We start from the raw sequence: 18146 nt of genomic DNA, 5'->3' as shown, positions 1-18146 counted from the left end.
AATGCCCATCAATGATAGACTGGATAAAGAAAATGTTATATATATATATACACACACACATATATATACACACACACACATATATATAGTATATATATATATAGTGTGTATATATATGTGTGTGTGTATACATATATACACACACACCATGGAATTCTATGCAGCCATAAAAAGAAATGAGATCATGTCCTTTGTAGGGATATGGATGGAGTTGGAAGCAGTTATCCTCAGCAAGCTAACACAGGAGCAGAAAACCAAACACCGCATTTTCTCACTTATAAGTGGTAGCTGAATGATGAGAACACATGGACACACAAGGGGAACAACACACATTGGAGCACATCATGGGGGTGGTAGGGAGAGGGAGAACATCAGGAAGAATACCTGGTGAATGCTGGGCTTAATACCTAGGTGTAGGGATGATCTGTGCAGCAAATCACCATGGCACATGTTTATGTATGTAACAAACGTGCACATCCTGCACATGTACCACTGAACTTAAAATAAAAGTTGAAGTTTTTTTTAAAGACAGCATTTACAATAATGTTAAAAATGCAAATAAGATTGTAATACATGCATTAGAAATATCATAAACTTTTTTTTTTCTTTTGAGACGGAGTCTTGCTCTGTCGCCCAGGTTGGATGGAGTACAGTGGCGCTATCTCGGCTCACTACAAGCTCCGCCTCCCGGGTTCACGCCATTCTCCTGCCTCAGCCTCCAGAGTAGCTGGGATTACAGGTATGCGCCACCATGCCTGACTAATTTTTTTTTGTATTTTCAGTAGAGACGGGGTTTCACCATGTTAGCTAGGAGGGTCTCGATCTCCTGACCTCGTGATCCACCTGCCTCGGCCTCCCAAAGTTCTGGGATTACAGGCATGAGCCACAGCACCAGGCCAAACCTTTCTTTAAAATATTAATGAAGATCTAAATAGATGGAAATATATATATATATATCAAAGACAATATTATAATGATATGATTCTTTTCAAGTTGATCTGTAGATCCAATGCAATTCAAATGAATATCTGAAATAGGTCTTTTGTTTTTGGGTTTTTTTTTTTTTGAGTCAGAGTCTTGGTCTGTCACCCAGGCTGGAGTGCAATAGCAGTCTCAGCTCACTACAACCTCTGCCTCCCGTTTCAAGCGATTCTCATGCCTCAGCCTCCCAAGGAGCTGGGATTACAGGAACTCGCCACCATAACCAGCTAATTTTTGTATTTTTAGTAGAGACAGGGTTTTGCCATGTTGACCAGGCTGGTCTCCAACTCCTGGCCTCATGTGATCCACCCACCTCAGCCTCCCAAAGTGCTGGGATTACATGCATGAGCCACTGCACCTGGCCCAAAACAGGTCTTTTGAATAACTTGACAAACTAACTAAAATTTATATGAAAATACAAAATCCTAAGATAAACAAAGTTCAAGAGATTAAGTGTGGCTTTGGAGTGGGGGTATACAGTGGAGTGAAATAAAGAGCTCAGAAGCAATCCCATGTAATTAAGCAAAATTATTTTGCAGTTGAATAGAAGAGGAACTCGTTAATAAACGGGTCTGGGACCACTGAAAAATGAAAAAGGATCCTTATGTTATACCTTTACCAAAAAATCAACATCAGGTGGTTTTAGGGTGTAAATGTAAGCCAAAATTTCAAAACTCTTAGGAGAAAACAGATCCAAGATGTCCTCATGTTCCTAGATAGCATAGTGTAGTGTAACTAAGAACAAAAACTCTGAAGCCAAATTCAAATCTTGTCTCTACCGCATAATAAATGAGTGACCTTGTACATGTAACCTAATCTCTGTTTCCATTTCATCTATAAATGATGGTAATAATTGTACCTACTTCATAGGGTATATTAAGTATATATAAATTACTTGAAAATAGCACCTGGAATTAAGTAGTACTCTAGGTTATAACCAACCCTGTTACTATTATTATAGTGCTTACTGCACTGTTTCTCTTGTGCCATGATTAGTTTCTTCTGTGCATAAAAGGCAAAAAAGAGAAAGGAAGAAGGCCAAAAAGAGAAAGGAAGAAATCCTTTTTTAATTCCTTGCTCTGATGATTCTACCCTTCATGATTAAATATATGCAGAAGCTCTGATCCTTAAGTTTCTATTGCTTCTAGATGAACATAGGACTCGCTATCAAAGGTCTAATCAGTTTGGGGCCTTCAGCTTCATGGCTGGGTACCCAAGCACTCACTGTTCAACTCAACACCTAGTAATGTCCAGTCCTGGCCCTTGGGGTAGGTGGGCTCAGCCGTCTCAAGTATCAAGCCCAAAATATAACATCAGGTGATACCACAACTATCCTGCCTGCTGCTTGCTGCACCATGAAGTCTGCCAAGCTGGGATTTCTTCTAAGGTTCTTCATCTTCTGCTCATTGAATACCCTATTATTGGGTGGTGTTAATAAAATTGCTGAGAAGATATGTGGAGACCTCAAAGGTATGAAGCTAAGGCAGAAAATAAATCCAAAGGTCAATTATGAGTGAGGGAGAAGGTATTGGGAGAAAATTGTGTTATCTAGGTAGTCCAGGAAGGTCTTCCTTTCATGGCAATACCCATAGACACTTAGTCCCTTGACTCAATACCCATAGACACTTAACCCTTTGACTCAATACCCGTAGACACTTAATCCCTTAGCTCAGGGCATTACTTACACTAGGGGTCCTTTGGATGTTTGATGAGAAAAAACAGAAATGACACAAAGTCCTTTCCAGTCTTTTACAGGAGGTCCAAAGGACTGGAAGGATTTTGAATCAGAGGTTTTGTGACAAATTTCAAAGATCCCAGGCCATTGAAGAGTATGTATTGGGATGAGAGAGAAAGGGGGTGGGAGACAGAGCATATTAAGACATTTTCAGTATCTGGGCTATGGACATATCTAGAACTCTCGGACAGATGATTCCTGTTCAGAGGAGCTCACAATGTAAATGTGAGAGGCAATGAGACTTTCTTCTGTAGTGTGTGCAGGCTCAGCGCTTCCAGGGGATAAGAAAGTAGCACAGTTTATACCATAAGTCAGACATTCCAAGTTCTGGTCCTGTTCACTTAGCAGATGTGTGCCCTTGGACAAGTTACTCAACCACTTATTCTCTTAGTCTCAGTTTCCCCGTGTGTAAAATGAAGACCAGAAAAGTGCCTGCTGCAGAGGGTATTTGTGAGTATGAAATAAGATTATGCATATAACTTTACCAGAGAGTAAATTCCAGGCTGGCTGCTTGAGTAAGGTGGGTAACAATTGCTGGATTGTCAATGCAACCATGATTGTGGCTGTTCCAACCACTTACTACCCAACTCTTAACAATAAAAACAGAGGGTTTGCCTCTGGGAAGGCAAGAAAGGAGAAGATGACGGGGTATGAGAATGAAAGAGCATCACCCCAAGGTTATGCATTTTAGCATTTTAGTATGCATCCTGCTTTGAGGATAGCAGCAGGCACGGTTACCTAAATTTTGAAGTATAGGTAGTGTAGTGAATGTATGAAAACTGGGGAGGAGGCACTCTGAATTGCATGTCCAATGTGGGCAATTAAAAGGAAAGGAAGTTGATGTGGGGAAGCAGGAGGATACCGTACTTTAATAAACTGTAAGATATGAAATGTAGGGAACCTCATCGCCCTGCACAAGCTAGTGGTGGAACCTCCTTTTTCACTGATCACTACTTCTCCTTTTCCAATACACTGCTCATGACAACAACCTGAAATTGTAACCAATTTGCATTGTGCAAGGGCAACTTTTCCAAGTAACTAATTCCAAAAGAAAACCAGATGTCTTTCAGAGTCCTTGAATATGAGAATAGTTCCAGGCTAAAGGTAGGAATTTTTAAGGGCCCATAAAGACAAGTTCTCCTGCTGGGTCCTAACCAATTCCCGCTAACTCAATGGGAACCTCTCATGCAGATCCCTGCAAATTGGACATGAATGTTGGAAGCTGCTATGAAGTTCACTTTAGATATTTCTACAACAGAACCTCCAAAAGATGTGAATCTTTTGTCTTCTCTGGCTGTGATGGCAACCTTAACAACTTCAAGCTTAAATTAGAATGTGATGTAACCTGTGTTACAAAATACAAACCACCGGAAGGAATCTAATCCTGTCCTTGGTCCTTGGGGTGAGTAAAAGAAGAGGTTTTGACATCCTAAGATAGGGAAAATTGATCAGGGGCTAACCTTGCTTGGAGTGGGAAGAGGGAGGATTGCTCTAATAAAAAGTTTTAAAAGGCCGGGCATGGTGGCTCATGCCTGTAATCCCAGCACTTTGGGAGGCCGAGGTAGGCGGATCACCTGAGGTTGGGAGATCGAGACCAGCCTGACCAACATGGAGAAATCCCATCTCTACTAAAAATACAAAATTAGCCAGGCATGGTGGTGCATGTCTGTAATCCCAGCTACTCGGGAGGCTGAGGCAGGAGAATCGCTTGAACCCGGGAGGCGGAGGTTGTGGTGAGCCGAGATTGCACCATCCATTGTGCTCCAGCCTGGGCAAAAAGAGCAGAACTCCATCTTAAAAAAAAAAAAAAAAAAAAAAAAAAAAAAAAAAAAAAAAAAAAAAAAACCACATTTGGGTGGGCTGTCAGGATCATTTGCTCGTTTTGCAGTTAGGAAATCAAATGTCCAGAGAGAAAATAATAGCCACCATCTATTGGACAATTACTGTGTGTCAGGCACTGCACTAAGCAATTAACATATATTGATATAATTTAAAATTATATCAAGGTAGACGTATGTCATTATTTTTATTTGACAGATGAAGAAACCAAGTACGGTACAAGTAACCAAGCATCTCGAGGTCACATTATTAAATGGCATAGCAAGGTTTGTAACCAGAGCTGATGGTCACAATGGTCTTGACCATCTTACATGGACAAGGTCACCCAAACCAAATTCTTGCACTCTCATACGTTTGAACTCTCCATAGCAACTTGCTGCTTTATACAACTAAGCTCCCAGCCCATGCTTGACTATTTCCCCATCATTGGAAATAGAAGGTCAATGGTGCCTAACAGGGCTGTGGTTTGGCTAATTCCCAGGAGAACTGGCTGGAGAGTGGCCTTGGGAGTAACTAGAAAGCAGAAATGTTGTTTTGTTTATTTTATATTCCTAGTGGATCTTTGCAGTGCCTGGCACATACTAAGCGATGATTAAGTGTTAAGTGAATGAAAAAGTGAAAGATTAATCAATAAAATAAGGGAAACATTGAGATAGAAGGCATCCTCTGTGCTTTCCCTAGGATAAAAAAATGACCTACATTAATCCAGGGAGATCTTCCAAAACCTGTAACACTGATTTGGGTTTTTCTTTCCTTTGCTTAAACAGGAGATGAGAGGACGTGAACTCAGGAAGTTGTCTGCTGCACCATCTGAAATACAGACACAAGAAAATTCAGACCAATTTTGAAATCTTTGTAATATTTCCATAATACTTTAAGCTTCCACCTGTTTGCTATTTTCCTGACCCTAGTTTTGTCTTTCCTGGAAATTAACTGTATGACCACTAGAATGAAAGAGTCTTTGTGTCAGCCCTGGCTCTCTTAATTTCTCTCCACTTGTCTTATCTAGATTTGCAGAGCTGAAATGTCAACTGGTCCCATCCATTGATTTCCCCTCACTCCTGAGCCATCCCTCACATATGCACACTTAGCTTACTTTATCCTAAACTGTTTCAGGTTTGACAAGCCCAATCTGTACAGGTTTGCATGACCTCCCCTGTCAAATTGAACTGGTTAGTGGGACCAAAGTACCAAACCTATACTCCCTTTTGATCTTGAAATCAAACCTAGCAGTGAACTGCACACTTATGTGAAATGTCCCTGTACTCATAACAAATTTTTCTTTGTCATGTTTCCTGATTCAAGTCCCTCAATTAGTTTAATTACCTCCCAACCTGGTCCCTGTTTAGGAGTAATTATATGGACCTCTGTCATTGCTATTTGACTTGATTATTGTCAGTCCTTCTGGAAGAGAATCCTCAACTTCAGTCCAGTGACTGTGTTTCAGCTACCAAAAAATGATTATCCAAACACAGGTTCCCAAATCTTCTGCATATAATGCTACAGGGTTTGGCATGGCCATGATCAGCCTAGCTGTAAGATTTACAGGTTGCCCACTTCACCTCTGAATTTTTTCATCCAAACTGAACCTGCACTGAAGTAGGAAAACCTATCCTGCCACCTGTTATTGCCCTCTGCACACCTACCATGTCCATCTTATAGACAAAGCCAATCTCTCACCTGTGAATCACAGCCTGGAACAGCGGTAGCTAGGGCCAACATTGTAAACCAGCGAGACCATAACTAGACACACAAGCCTGATCTCTGCTCCATCTTAAGACTAGGAAGATCAATATCCTAAATTAAGAAGTTTTTCTACAAAAATTTTGGTAACTACAAGATCATAGCCTCGACCAAACAGGGTTTACTCTGAGCAGGTAAAGTGCTAATAACCCAGTTGATTCTAGTGTATTTCAACTTCAATGAAGATCCTAAAATTACAGATCATTCTTGAGCCCCAGACAGCTGCAAGACCCTAAAATAATAGAGATGAGACTAATCCAATTAGTCCACATACACAGACGTTCTGAGATTTTCCTGTTATGAATCATGAAACTGGGTGTCCCAGAACCAGACAGTCTTTCAGGAACAAGATAGCGTATTTCGGGAGCCTGTTTGCTTCCTACTTCAGCCAACTCCTTGAAAAGTCAGAGAAGTAAACAGGGGTGTACAGATATGAATAAAGTCAAGACTAAGCATCCTCTGAGGAAAGAAGGCAATTGTATCCTGGTGAGAAAAGGAAATAGATGCCTGTACAGATTGCTGAGCATCAAAAGTGAGAAAATATGTTGAGTTAGAGCTTTTGAGGCTTTTGAGTTGCGTTGTTCTTCCCGCTACAAAGATCTGGATCAGTCATTGCCTGCTCTCTTGCCAAATCACTAACAGCCACAAAATACCACAGAGGTGTTTGAGATAACATCATGGTCGTTCCAGAGTCCAGCTAGAGAAGTATAAAAGCATAAAAGAAGTGGGAAGTATAAAAACAGGTGCAACTGACCTAGCCAGACACAGAGTTTACTGTTTTCTCTTTCTCCTATATACACTAAATCCCCTTAGTGTATTTAGTGTATATAGGAGTGTGACTTAGTGTATATAGGAGTGTGACTAAAACTAAGAGGAAGAAAGGTTCACAGAAAATACATCTAGGACAGAAGTGTAGATATTTTCTCTGGTTGGAGGTGGGGGGAGGAAGATAGAGAAATAATGTCATTTAGGAAGAAGCAAATGAAATAAGGAAGCCCAGGCTGTATCACTGTAAAGTCTCTTCTCTGGAATTATCTAATACCACCACCACCACCCCCATTGAATCCACCAAGAGCAGCACAAGTTAAAAGAACTGGGCTGGCCGGGCGCGGTGGCTCAAGCCTGTAATCCCAGCACTTTGGGAGGCCAAGGCAGGCGGATCACAAGGTCAGGAGATCGAGACCATCCTGGCTAACACGGTGAAACCCCGTCTCTACTAAAAAGTACAAAAAACTAGCCGGGCAAGGTGGCGGGCGCCTGTAGTCCCAGCTACTGGGGAGGCTGAGGCAGGAGAATGGCATAAACCCAGGAGGCGGAGCTTGCAGTGAGCTGAGATCCGGCCACTGCACTCCAGCTTGGGCAACAGAGCAAGACTCCATCTCAAAAAAAAAAAAAAAAAAAAAAAAAAAGAACTGGGCTTTGGGGAGCTAAGCTATTAAAGTGCAAAAGCGTAAGAAGGAGGACAGGCTCAGTGGTTCAAGCCTGGATTCCTAGCACAAACCACTGCTCAAGGAAATCAGACAGGACACAAAAAATGGACAAACATTCCATGCTCATGGATGGAAAGAATCAATATTGTGAAAATGGCCATATTGCCCAGAGTAATTTATAGATTCAATGCTATTCCCATTAAACTACTATTGATGTTCTTCATAAAATTAGAAAAAAAACTATTTTAAAATTCATATGGAACCAAAGAAGAGTCCAAATAGCCAAAGAAATCCTATGCAAAAAGAACAAAGCTGGAGGCATCATGTTACCAGACTTCAAACTATACTACAAGGGTACAATAACCAAAACAGCATGGCACTGGTATAAGAACAGACACATAGAACAATGGAACAGAATAGAGAAATCAGAAATAAGACCACATAACTACAACCATCTGATCTTTGACAAACCTGACCCAAAAAAAAGCAATGAGAGAAGGATTCCCTATTTAATAAATGGTGCTGGGAGAATTGGCTACCCATATGCAGACAATTGACACTGGACTCTTTCCCTACACGTCATACAAGAATTAACTCAAGATGTATTAAAGACTTAAATGTAAAACCCAAAACTATAAAAACCCTAGAAGAAAATCTAGGCAATACCATTCAGGACATAGCCATGGGCAAAGATTTCATGGTGAAATTGCCAAAAGCAATTGCAACCAAAAAAAAAAAATACAAAATTAAAAAAAAAAAAAAGCAATTGCAACAAAAGCAAAAATTGACAAATGAGATCTAATTAAACTAAAGAGCTTCTGCACAGCAAAAGAAATTATCATCAGACTGAACAGGCAACTTACAAATATGGAGTACATTTTTGCAATCTATCCATCTGACAAAGGTCTAATATCAGGAATCTACAAAGAACTTAAACAAACTTACAAGAAAAGAACAAACAATCCCATTAAAAAGTGGGCAAAGGACATGAACAGATACTTCTCAAAAGAAGATATAGGCCGGGCGCAGTGGCTCAAGCCTGTAATCCCAGCACTTTGGGAGGCCGAGACGGGCGGATCACGAGGTCAGGAGATCGAGACCATCCTGGCTAACACAATGAAACCCCGTCTTCGGCCGGGCGCGGTGGCTCAAGCCTGTAATCCCAGCACTTTGGGAGGCCGAGACGGGCGGATCACGAGGTCAGGAGATCGAGACCAGCCTGGCTAACACGGTGAAACCCTGTCTCTACTAAAAATACAAAAAACTAGCCTGGCGAAAAAAGAAACCCCGTCTCCACCAAAAATACAAAAAAAATTAGCCGGGTGTGGTGGCGGCGCCTGTAGGTGGCTGAGCCGAGATCATCGCCACTGCACTCCAGCCTGGGCGACAGAGCGAGACTCCGCCTCAAAAAAAAAAAAAAAAAAAAAAAAAAAAAAAAAAAAAGCGCCTGTAGTCCCAGCTATTTGGGAGGCTGAGGCAGGAGAATGGCATAAACCCAGGAGGCGGAGCTTGCAGTGAGCTGAGATCCGGCCACTGCACTCCAGCTTGGGCAACAGAGCAAGACTCCATCTCAAAAAAAAAAAAAAAAGAAGATATATATGCAGCCAACAAACATATGTAAAAAAGCTCAACATCACCGATCATTAGAGAAATGCAAATCAAAACCACAGTGAGATACCATCTCATGCTAGTCGGAATGGTGATGCTGAAGAGGTTGCAGAGAAATAAGAACGCTTTTACACTGTTGGTGGGAATTCAATTAGCTCAACCATTGTGGAAGGCGGTGGCTCACGCCTGTAATCCCAGCACTTTGGGAGACCAAGGTGGGCGGATCAGCTGAGATCAGGAGTTCAAGACCAGCCTGGCCAACATGGTGAAACCCCATCTCTACTAAAAATACAAAAAAAATATTAGCCAGTCGTGGTGGTGGGTGCTTGTAATCCTAGCTACTTGGGAGGCTGAGGCAGGAGAATTGCTTGAACACAGGCAGCAGAAGTTGAAGTGAGCCAAGATAGCACCATTGCACTCCAGCCTTGGCAACAGAGTGAGACTCTGTCTCAAAAAAAAAAAAAAAAAAAAAAAAATATATATATATATATATATATATACACACACACACACACACACACATATATGATTGATATTTAAATTTGTAGACTTTGAGTAAAAGAGATTACCCTTCATGATGCAGGTGGGCCTCATCCAATCAGTTGAAAGCCTTAAGAGGAAACAGACTGAGGTCCCACAGAGGAAGGAGGCATTCTGACTCCAGACTGCCTTTGAACTCAAAACTGCAACATCACCTCTTTCCTGAACCTCCAGCCTGCGAGCATGCCCTGCAAATTTCAGATTTGTCCATCCCTACAATCACACAAGCCAATTCTCTAACATTGGTTTTGTTTCATTGGTTCTGTTCCTCTGGAGTACCCTAATACATAGACTTTAAGACAAAAATTATAACTAGAAGTACATTTTAAAAAAAGAAAAGACAGATTTATTCAGCACATGGTCAGACATTTAGCAATCAACAGCACAGGTGCAACAAAAAAAAAAAAATCTACATTAAAACCCTTTGTTGGAATGCTTTATACTTTCCACAGAACAGAAACTAAAAAAACATGTTATTCAATTAGTCACAAATACAGTCCTCGAGTTTTTTGCCCGTACACATGAATATTTGTCTAAAGCATGTCTTCTTTGTAGCAGCTAGGCCCTGCCACCACTGTGCTTGGCTACATTCACAGATCTGTTGTAACCTGTGGCTTCCCTGTCACTTCTCTGGCTCTCCTCTCCTGCTAAGCTTTGTTTCCTAGAAGTAATTAAAATCTTCTGCCACGGCCATAGCTACTACTGCTACTGGAACCTCCATGGCCACCTTGGTTTTGTGGTTTGGCAAAGTATTGGCCTCCACCACCATAGGGGTCAGAGCTTCTGCCTCCAAAGTTGCCTCCCTTCATGAATCCAAAATTTGAAGACTTATTGTTGTAATTGCCAAAATCATTGTAGCTTCCACTACCTCCAAAATTGCTTCCGTCATTACCAAATCCATTATAGCCATCCCCATTGCCACCATATCCACCACCACCATGCCTGCCACCAAAGCCACCACAACCACTGAAGTTTCCTCCATGACCAAAGTTGTCATTCCCACTAAAGCCACCTCCAAGACCACCACCAAAGTTTCCAGAACCACTTCAAACTCTTTGGCTAGATGAAGCACTACCCATCTCTTGCTTCAACTGGGCTTTCCTAACTTCACAGTTGTGGCTATTCACAGTATTGTAATTTTTTTTTTTTTTTTTTTTTTTTTTTTTTTTTTTTTTTTGAGATGGAGTCTCACTCTGTCACCTAGGCCGGAGTACAGTGGCCAGCCTCCGTCTCCCAGGTTCCGACGATTCTCCTGCCTCAGCCTCCCAAGTAGCCAGGATTACAGGCACACACCACCATGCCCAGCTAATTTTTGTATTTTTAGTAGAGACAGGGTTTCACCATGTTGGCCAGGTGGGTCTTGAACTCCTGGCCTCAAGTGATCTGCCTGCCTCCACCTCCCAAGGTGCTGGGATTACAGGTGTGAGCCACGGCACCCAGTGAAGCGTGTTTCTAAGAAAAGGGCAAACCATTCTCAAAGAGGCCCCTAATATCTAAAATCAGTTTAGAATCCCTGCCCTAGGTGAATACAGGAAACATTGTCAAAACTAAAAGGAAACTTGTAGGGCATCTTAATCAATCAGCCAAGATGGGTACCAAGGCCCAAAGCCAGGTAGAGGCTTGTGCAAGGTCACAAGCAGAGGTGCAGTTTGAAGCTAGATTCTCCCGCTCTTAAACTAGTGCTGGATAGACCGAGGCCTAGCAAGTTGGCTACGGAGCCTTAGCAGATTCCTGTCCTCACACTGAGCCAGGAGGGGTCGCTGCCCAGGGATACCTACAGCCGTACTCGAGCTGGACAAGGCGCACGCTCTTGGTGGAAGCAAACACATCCAGAAATTAAAATGATTATAAAGGAATCCTGGGAATATCTGTATGCTAAAAAATTAGATAACTTAGATGAAATGAACAAATTCTTAAAAAGACAACAACTACCAAAACTGACTTAAAATAAATGGGAAATGTGAATACATCTATAAAGAGTAGACACCAAATCACTAATCAAAAAATATTCCACAAAGGAAAGCCCAAGCTCAGATGATTTCAATGGAGAACTCTACTAAACTTTTAGAGAATTAACTCTAATAATTTACAAACTCTTCCAAAATATAGAAGAGGATGGAATACTTTCCAACTCATTCTGTGAGGCCAGTACTACAGACAAAGATATCATAAAAAAAGAAAACTACAGACCAATAGTCCCTATGAACATAGGCACAAAAATTCTCAAAAACTATTAGTAAAAAGATTCAGCCACATATAAAAAAAAGATTACACACCATAATCAAATCCAATGGAATTTGTCCCAAGAATGCAAGGTTATTCAAGCATGCAGAAACCAATGTAATATACCACTTTAACACAGCAAAGGACATAACCAACATAATCAACTCAATAGACACAGAAAAAAAAATTGACAAAAATCTGTCACCCTTTTATGATAAAAACGCTCCTCAAATTAAGAACAGAAGGGAACTTCCTCAACCTAAAAAAGCACATTTATGAAAAACCCAGAGATAGCATCAAACTTAATGGGAGAAATTTAAAAGTTTTCCTTTAAGATCAGGAGCAAGACTATTTCCTGGTAAATTTTTTCTCTCCTCTATGTTTGAGTTCTATCCATTTCACATTTCTATTACTGAACGTGTTTATTTCTTCTATGTTTTTTCCAGCCATTCTTGGCAGTTTTGTCTATTTTAATGATATTTTTAAAGTACAGACTTTTAGTTTTATTTGGCAATTTTAGGGTTTCTTTTTTTCTAATTCACTAATTTCAACTACTTTCTTCAATTATCCTCTGTCTACTTTCCCTTTACTTACTTTGCTGTTTTGTTCCAGTTTCTTAGGTTGAAGCCTTAGTTAATTTGCTTTCAGGTATTCACATGTATATATTAAAGCATTGGTAAGAATTTATTTACAACTGTTCATTATAGAGATGTTGATGTCCTGAGCGATAAGTGGTCATGATCCCTAGATGTGGAGGAAAGAAGGAGGGAAGGCTGAGGTTAATCAGTAGGGCTCTGACAAGGCATGGTCTTTCAAGCTGCATGGCTGGGTACCCAAGAACTTACTGTCCTGCTCACAAGGCTGATTCTGGATGCACCAGAACCCTGCCCAGGCTTAAGCCCTGGGAAGATAAAAATCAGAGATATGAATTCAACTTCTCACATGAGAAGGAGAGCCAACCCTTCAGATATAATTTCAGCCAAGTCCAGGATTCTTCTATCTGCTGTCTGCAACACCATGAAGCCTGAATGGGCTCACTTTTCTCTATGGCTCCTCATCTTGTCCATGCTTCTCCACACACCTTCAGGGGACATATTTCCTCTACAACTCAGAAAACAGTTATGTGAAAGTGGACATCTTGGAGGTAAAGAAAAACAGAAAGGGCAGACCAGTGTGACACTGTGAAGGAGAGGGAGGTCTGGGCAGCCTGGGTGATGTTGCTGCCAGTAATTAGAATCAAGTCCCCTTTTTATCTCAAACCATATGGCTCTAGGACATCTGATTCAGAGAATTACATTGAGTTTCCTCTATGGAGTGGAGAAGGAGGAAGACAGAAGGTAGAATCAACTTAAGTTTTATCCATGAGATTTCAGTATAAGAGTAGGGGTTATGAAAATGGGATTGATTTCAGAGGAGTCCAAGAAATTCCTTTGTTGGAGTGTGTGTCTGTGCATTAGATGAGTTTTAAGTCTATTCAACACATATGTGTAGAACCGCTACGTTATATTCCACTGATACAGATATGCAGAGGCCATCATTCTCCCATATATGTATAGAGCACTCCCACCCTACTTATTTAAATTAATTTGTTATTCATTCAAATTCATATGAGCATCTATGAAACACTCAAGGCAAAAGGGGCAGTTCCCAATCATGGATGAGAATTGCAATTGGGTGGCCAGGCACAGTGGCTCACCCTTGTAATCCCAGCACTTTGGGAGGCCAAGGCAGGTGGATCACCTGAGGTCAGGAGTTCGAGAACAGCCTGGCCAACGTGGCAAAACCCCGTGGGTACTAAAAATACAAAAATTAGCAAGGCGTGGTGGTGCACACCTGTAGTCCCAGCTACTCAGGAGGCTGAGGCACAAGAATCACTTGAACCCGGGCAGCAGAGGTTGCAACGAGAGCCGAGATAGCGCCACTACACTCCCTCCTGGGCGACACAGCGAGGCTCCATCTCAATTAAAAAAGAAAAAGAAAAAAGGAATTGCCGTTGGGCTTCAAGAAGACTAACATTAACTCTTTCTCTGTCTCCCACTCGGTTATCATGGCTTCTGCTCTGACCACTTAATCTCCATGGTCTCAGAAAAACCAGGTGAGTCTGGATGAGTAGGCAAAAGTGGGGCTGGATAGGAGAGGAAACAGACTGACGGAGGAAAGGAAGATCTGCAGGAGTGGACATTTTAAACCTGTCCTTCAGGGTAGGTGTAGTGGGTGAGAGGTCTTTTCAGCTTGTGTATTTGTGCAGACTCTGGCGGGCGGGGAGGAGAAAGCAAAAGTAAGGGCTCTGAACTGTGTCCTTGAGGAAGCCGATGATTTGTTCACTTCCAGTGACATGGGAAGCATGTGGAGAGTCAGGAAATGGGGTATGTTTACTGGGAAGGATGAAGGAAACCTCAGGTCTTTCTTGTTTTCAGCTCTAAAGTAGTGTAAGTACCTCATTGTCCTCTATTTCTCTCTGCGTCATGGACCCAGTCTGTAGTCTGGAATAATTTCCCCATATGCTTAGGGAACTCTGTCTTGTTCCCCAGAGGTAAAATTAGCTAGATTTATGTGGCTTGAAAGTTTTAGGAGTCTGAGCCTGTGAGAACAAGAATGTCAAAAAGGTAGTAAAGAAAACCTGACTCTGGAATTCTCATTCACAGAATACTGCAACTATCCTCCAATGAAGGGCACCTGTAAAATACATTTGACCAGATTCTACTACAACACTTTGACATTTTTATGTGAGCCCTTTGTCTTCAGTGGCTGTGGAGGCAACAGAAACAACTTTAAACAGAAATATATCTGTGAAAAATTTTGTATTACTGAAAAGTAAGTCTCTGGATATCTAACCCAACCCTCAATGACACCAAACACTAGGGATCAAAGCTTTTTTAAGGAAAAAGCAAATGAAAGCCTAGGGCAATGAGCAGGGAGGCAAGAAATTATACCTAAGTTGGGGTAATAAAAATTATTAAAAATTATTTTTTAATCATTATGTCATAGGCATTAATTTCTCAGGTCACTTAAATGTCACTATAATCAGTCATAGGCATAAGTTTCTCAGGTCACTTAATTTAATAACACTCTTGAAATTGTGAAAATTGAAGTCCAGCCAGGCACAGTGGTGTGCATCTGTAATCCCAGCTACTTGGGAAGCTGAGGCAGGAAGATCACTTGAACCCAACATTCAAGACCAGCCTAGGCAATACAGCAAGACTTCCATTTAAAAAAAATATATATATATATATATATAGAGAGAGAGAGAGAGAGAGAGAGAGAGACAGACAGACAGACAGACAGAGATAGCCAGGCGTGGTGGCTCATGCCTGTAATCCCAGCACTTTGGGAGGCAGAGGCAGGCAGATCATGAGGTCAGGAGATCGAGACCATCCTGGCTAACACGGTGAAACCCTGTCTCTACTAAAAATACAAAAAATTAGCCAGGCGTGGTGGCGGGTGCCTGTAATCCCAGCTAGTCAGGAGGCTGAGGCAGGAGAATCACTTGAACCCGGGAGGGAGAGGTTGCAGTGAGCCAAGATCATGCCACTGCAGTCCAGCCTGGGCCACAAGAGCGAGACTCTATCTCAAAAAAATAAAAACAAAAATAAAGCTCAGAGAGGCTACTGACTTGGCCAGATTCACTCAGAAGAAGGACATGGATCCAGGGCTCCTAGCTCCCCACCAGCATCTCAATACTACCATGATGGCATCAGCTCTTTGAGATTGTGTTCAACATTTTATTGTTTCACAGTTAAATGAAAAGCTATGAGAATGTCAGAAGAGTGGGAGAAGACAAGGATCATGATTCGGTATCCACTATAAAGAATAGCTAAACAATGGTCTTACATGCAAGAGCAGAGATATCACTTCCTTCATCTGCATATTCTCAAAGTCTAGTACTATGTTTGCTCATTAATATTTTATGTATAGATGCATGGGTCAGGAGGAACATTAGTATTAAAGAGAGCTGTGAAGTTCTGCTGAGATGTTAAGGACCCATTGTTTGGGTCCTTATTGATACCAATGACCATAATAATCACTAAATTTATTTATTTATTAACAGGGACCGAAGTCAATAGGGCCTTAATACGACAGAAGGAGGAAACAAGGAAAAAAAGAGTATGCTCTATGAAAAATCATGCCAACGTTAATCTGAGAAGATAAATTGGATTATTTCTTAAAAATTTTTGAATTCTGAATTCTTTCTAATTTCCTTGCCCAGGTTTACCTTTCATACTAATTAGATATATAAAACCTTAACTGAAAATTTTCTGTATGTCAGCTCTGGTCTGTATTCATTCATCTCCCCCATTCTAGATTCTTCCAACATATACTGCAAATGACCTCTCTGCAGGGACCAACCTATCCATGTAATGCATCAGTGTATGTAAAGGCAATCATTATTGATATCTCCTGGGCATGACTTGCCAAAACTGAATTTCTTTCTGTATTTTGTCGCTGACCTCAGTGGGATTTGCATGTAGGTGGCACCAAGATAATCATTATTAAATTCTTTCATCTGCTCCAAATCAAAGGGCATTCAACCGACAAAAAATGATCATATTCTAGGGAAATATCTTCAGTGCCCCAGGTACCAGCCATATAGAAATTGTGACTTTACAGCTGAGAGCTATGAGTCTTGAACCAAAGTGAACCTCTACTCTCAGAGTACGAAGGGCCACTCCCCTCTTTTCTGTCTTATTCATATTCTTGTCAAAGACTAAGCCTCACAAATGAATCTATTGATATGAATAGCCTATGCCAGTGTTCTAAGGGCCATAAACAGTATAATAGACTGTAGCTCAGAGTGAAGCCACTTGTGGGTATTCTAGCTCGATCTCAACACTGGTAACCCCTGATCCTGAATTATGGGCATATCCTAGGAGAAATCATGGGAATTAGCAAAAAGTACGTGTTAAAGACGTCACTTAGTTCTGCTCCCAGGAGTTACTCCTGTGCAAAAAAAGAGACAAAGGAAACAAGAATGTTCTGTTAGCTTCTAGGTATTAAGGCAAAGTCTAGAATCTCAGACCTTGCTATGTCCAGATAAAACTTTGTTCTTGGGCCTGAATGTCATGGTGCCTATTCATGGATTCTGAAGATTTTCTTTCCTCTGATTACCATAAAAAACAGTGTTACATAAACAAGATTCAAGTACAATTTTTTAAGTCTTTCAAAACTATAGTCCAAAGAATTAATATAAGTAAAATATTCTCTGGAGACAAAGAATTACCGACAACAATGACCCAAAGTTCATTCTAGCCTCAAGTTTTCAGATTTCTTCTGGCCACTTGAGTAATTGCCCAAGTTTCCTTCTCAATCAATCCTAAATTTTCATCTAAGAAAAGGGTATGTGTGTACTGTCTGTAGTGCTGAAGGAATATTTTACAAGTATCCACAAAGATTAGTAAAAAGGCAGAAAGATATATGTACATTGCACACCTTCATAGAAAACCACATACCCAAGGACTAATACAGGACACAAATCCACAAGAAACCCAAGTGGGTTTCACATTAAATTCAAGTGAGATATTTTGAGGAGAAAGTCACTGATAGAAGAGTAACAAAGGTAAAAATATAAACCAATATCTCAGAGTACAAACCAAAGACAGAATGAAAAGATTTTGGTTCTGACTTTGGCTTCTTCCCCTGAGTCATATTTGACCACTGGAGAAACTGAAAGGAAAAGATCCTATTACATATGGGACAGAAATTAAAAGTGGCTTAAGAAGATTCTGATTTCTGGTTTAAAAAGCCCCAAAGAGTAGGCGTAGTGGCTCACGCCTATAATCCCAGAACTTTAGGGGGCCAAGGCAGGAGGATCACTTGAGGCCAGGAGTTTGAGACCAGCCTGGGCAACATAGCAAAACTTGTCTATTAAAAAAATACAAAAGATGGCCTGGCCCGATGGCTCACACCTGTAATCCCAGCACTTTGGGAGGCCGAGGTGGGTGGATCACCTGAGGTCAGGAATTTGAGACCAGCCTGGCCAACATGGTGAAACCCCATCTCTACTAAAAATACAAAATTAGCCAGGTGTGGTGGTGCACACCTATAATCCA

General features: G+C 41.1%; 3 protein-coding genes across 4 annotated transcripts in view; 2 read left to right on the top strand and 1 right to left on the bottom strand.

Annotated features, from left to right (window-relative positions):
* The window catches only part of DNTTIP1 (deoxynucleotidyltransferase terminal interacting protein 1), a 505046-nt gene that overhangs the window by 434511 nt on the left and 52389 nt on the right, over positions 1-18146 (top strand). The window lies entirely within an intron of this gene.
* The window catches only part of WFDC3 (WAP four-disulfide core domain 3), a 58019-nt gene that overhangs the window by 11463 nt on the left and 28410 nt on the right, over positions 1-18146 (bottom strand). The gene's annotated exons all lie outside the window — the stretch shown is intronic.
* SPINT4 (serine peptidase inhibitor, Kunitz type 4) lies at positions 2337-4098 on the top strand. Its single transcript, XM_050745447.1, has 2 exons — positions 2337-2451; positions 3908-4098. Exons 1-2 carry the CDS (start codon positions 2337-2339, stop codon positions 4096-4098), a joined length of 306 nt encoding a protein of 101 aa, XP_050601404.1.

This window comes from Macaca thibetana, chromosome 10 (genome assembly GCF_024542745.1).
Source record: "Macaca thibetana thibetana isolate TM-01 chromosome 10, ASM2454274v1, whole genome shotgun sequence".
In the NCBI taxonomy this organism is placed as follows: Eukaryota; Metazoa; Chordata; class Mammalia; order Primates; family Cercopithecidae; genus Macaca; species Macaca thibetana.
The sequence above is the reverse complement of the archived record's forward strand: the minus strand, read 5'-3'. Positions and strand labels throughout refer to the sequence as shown.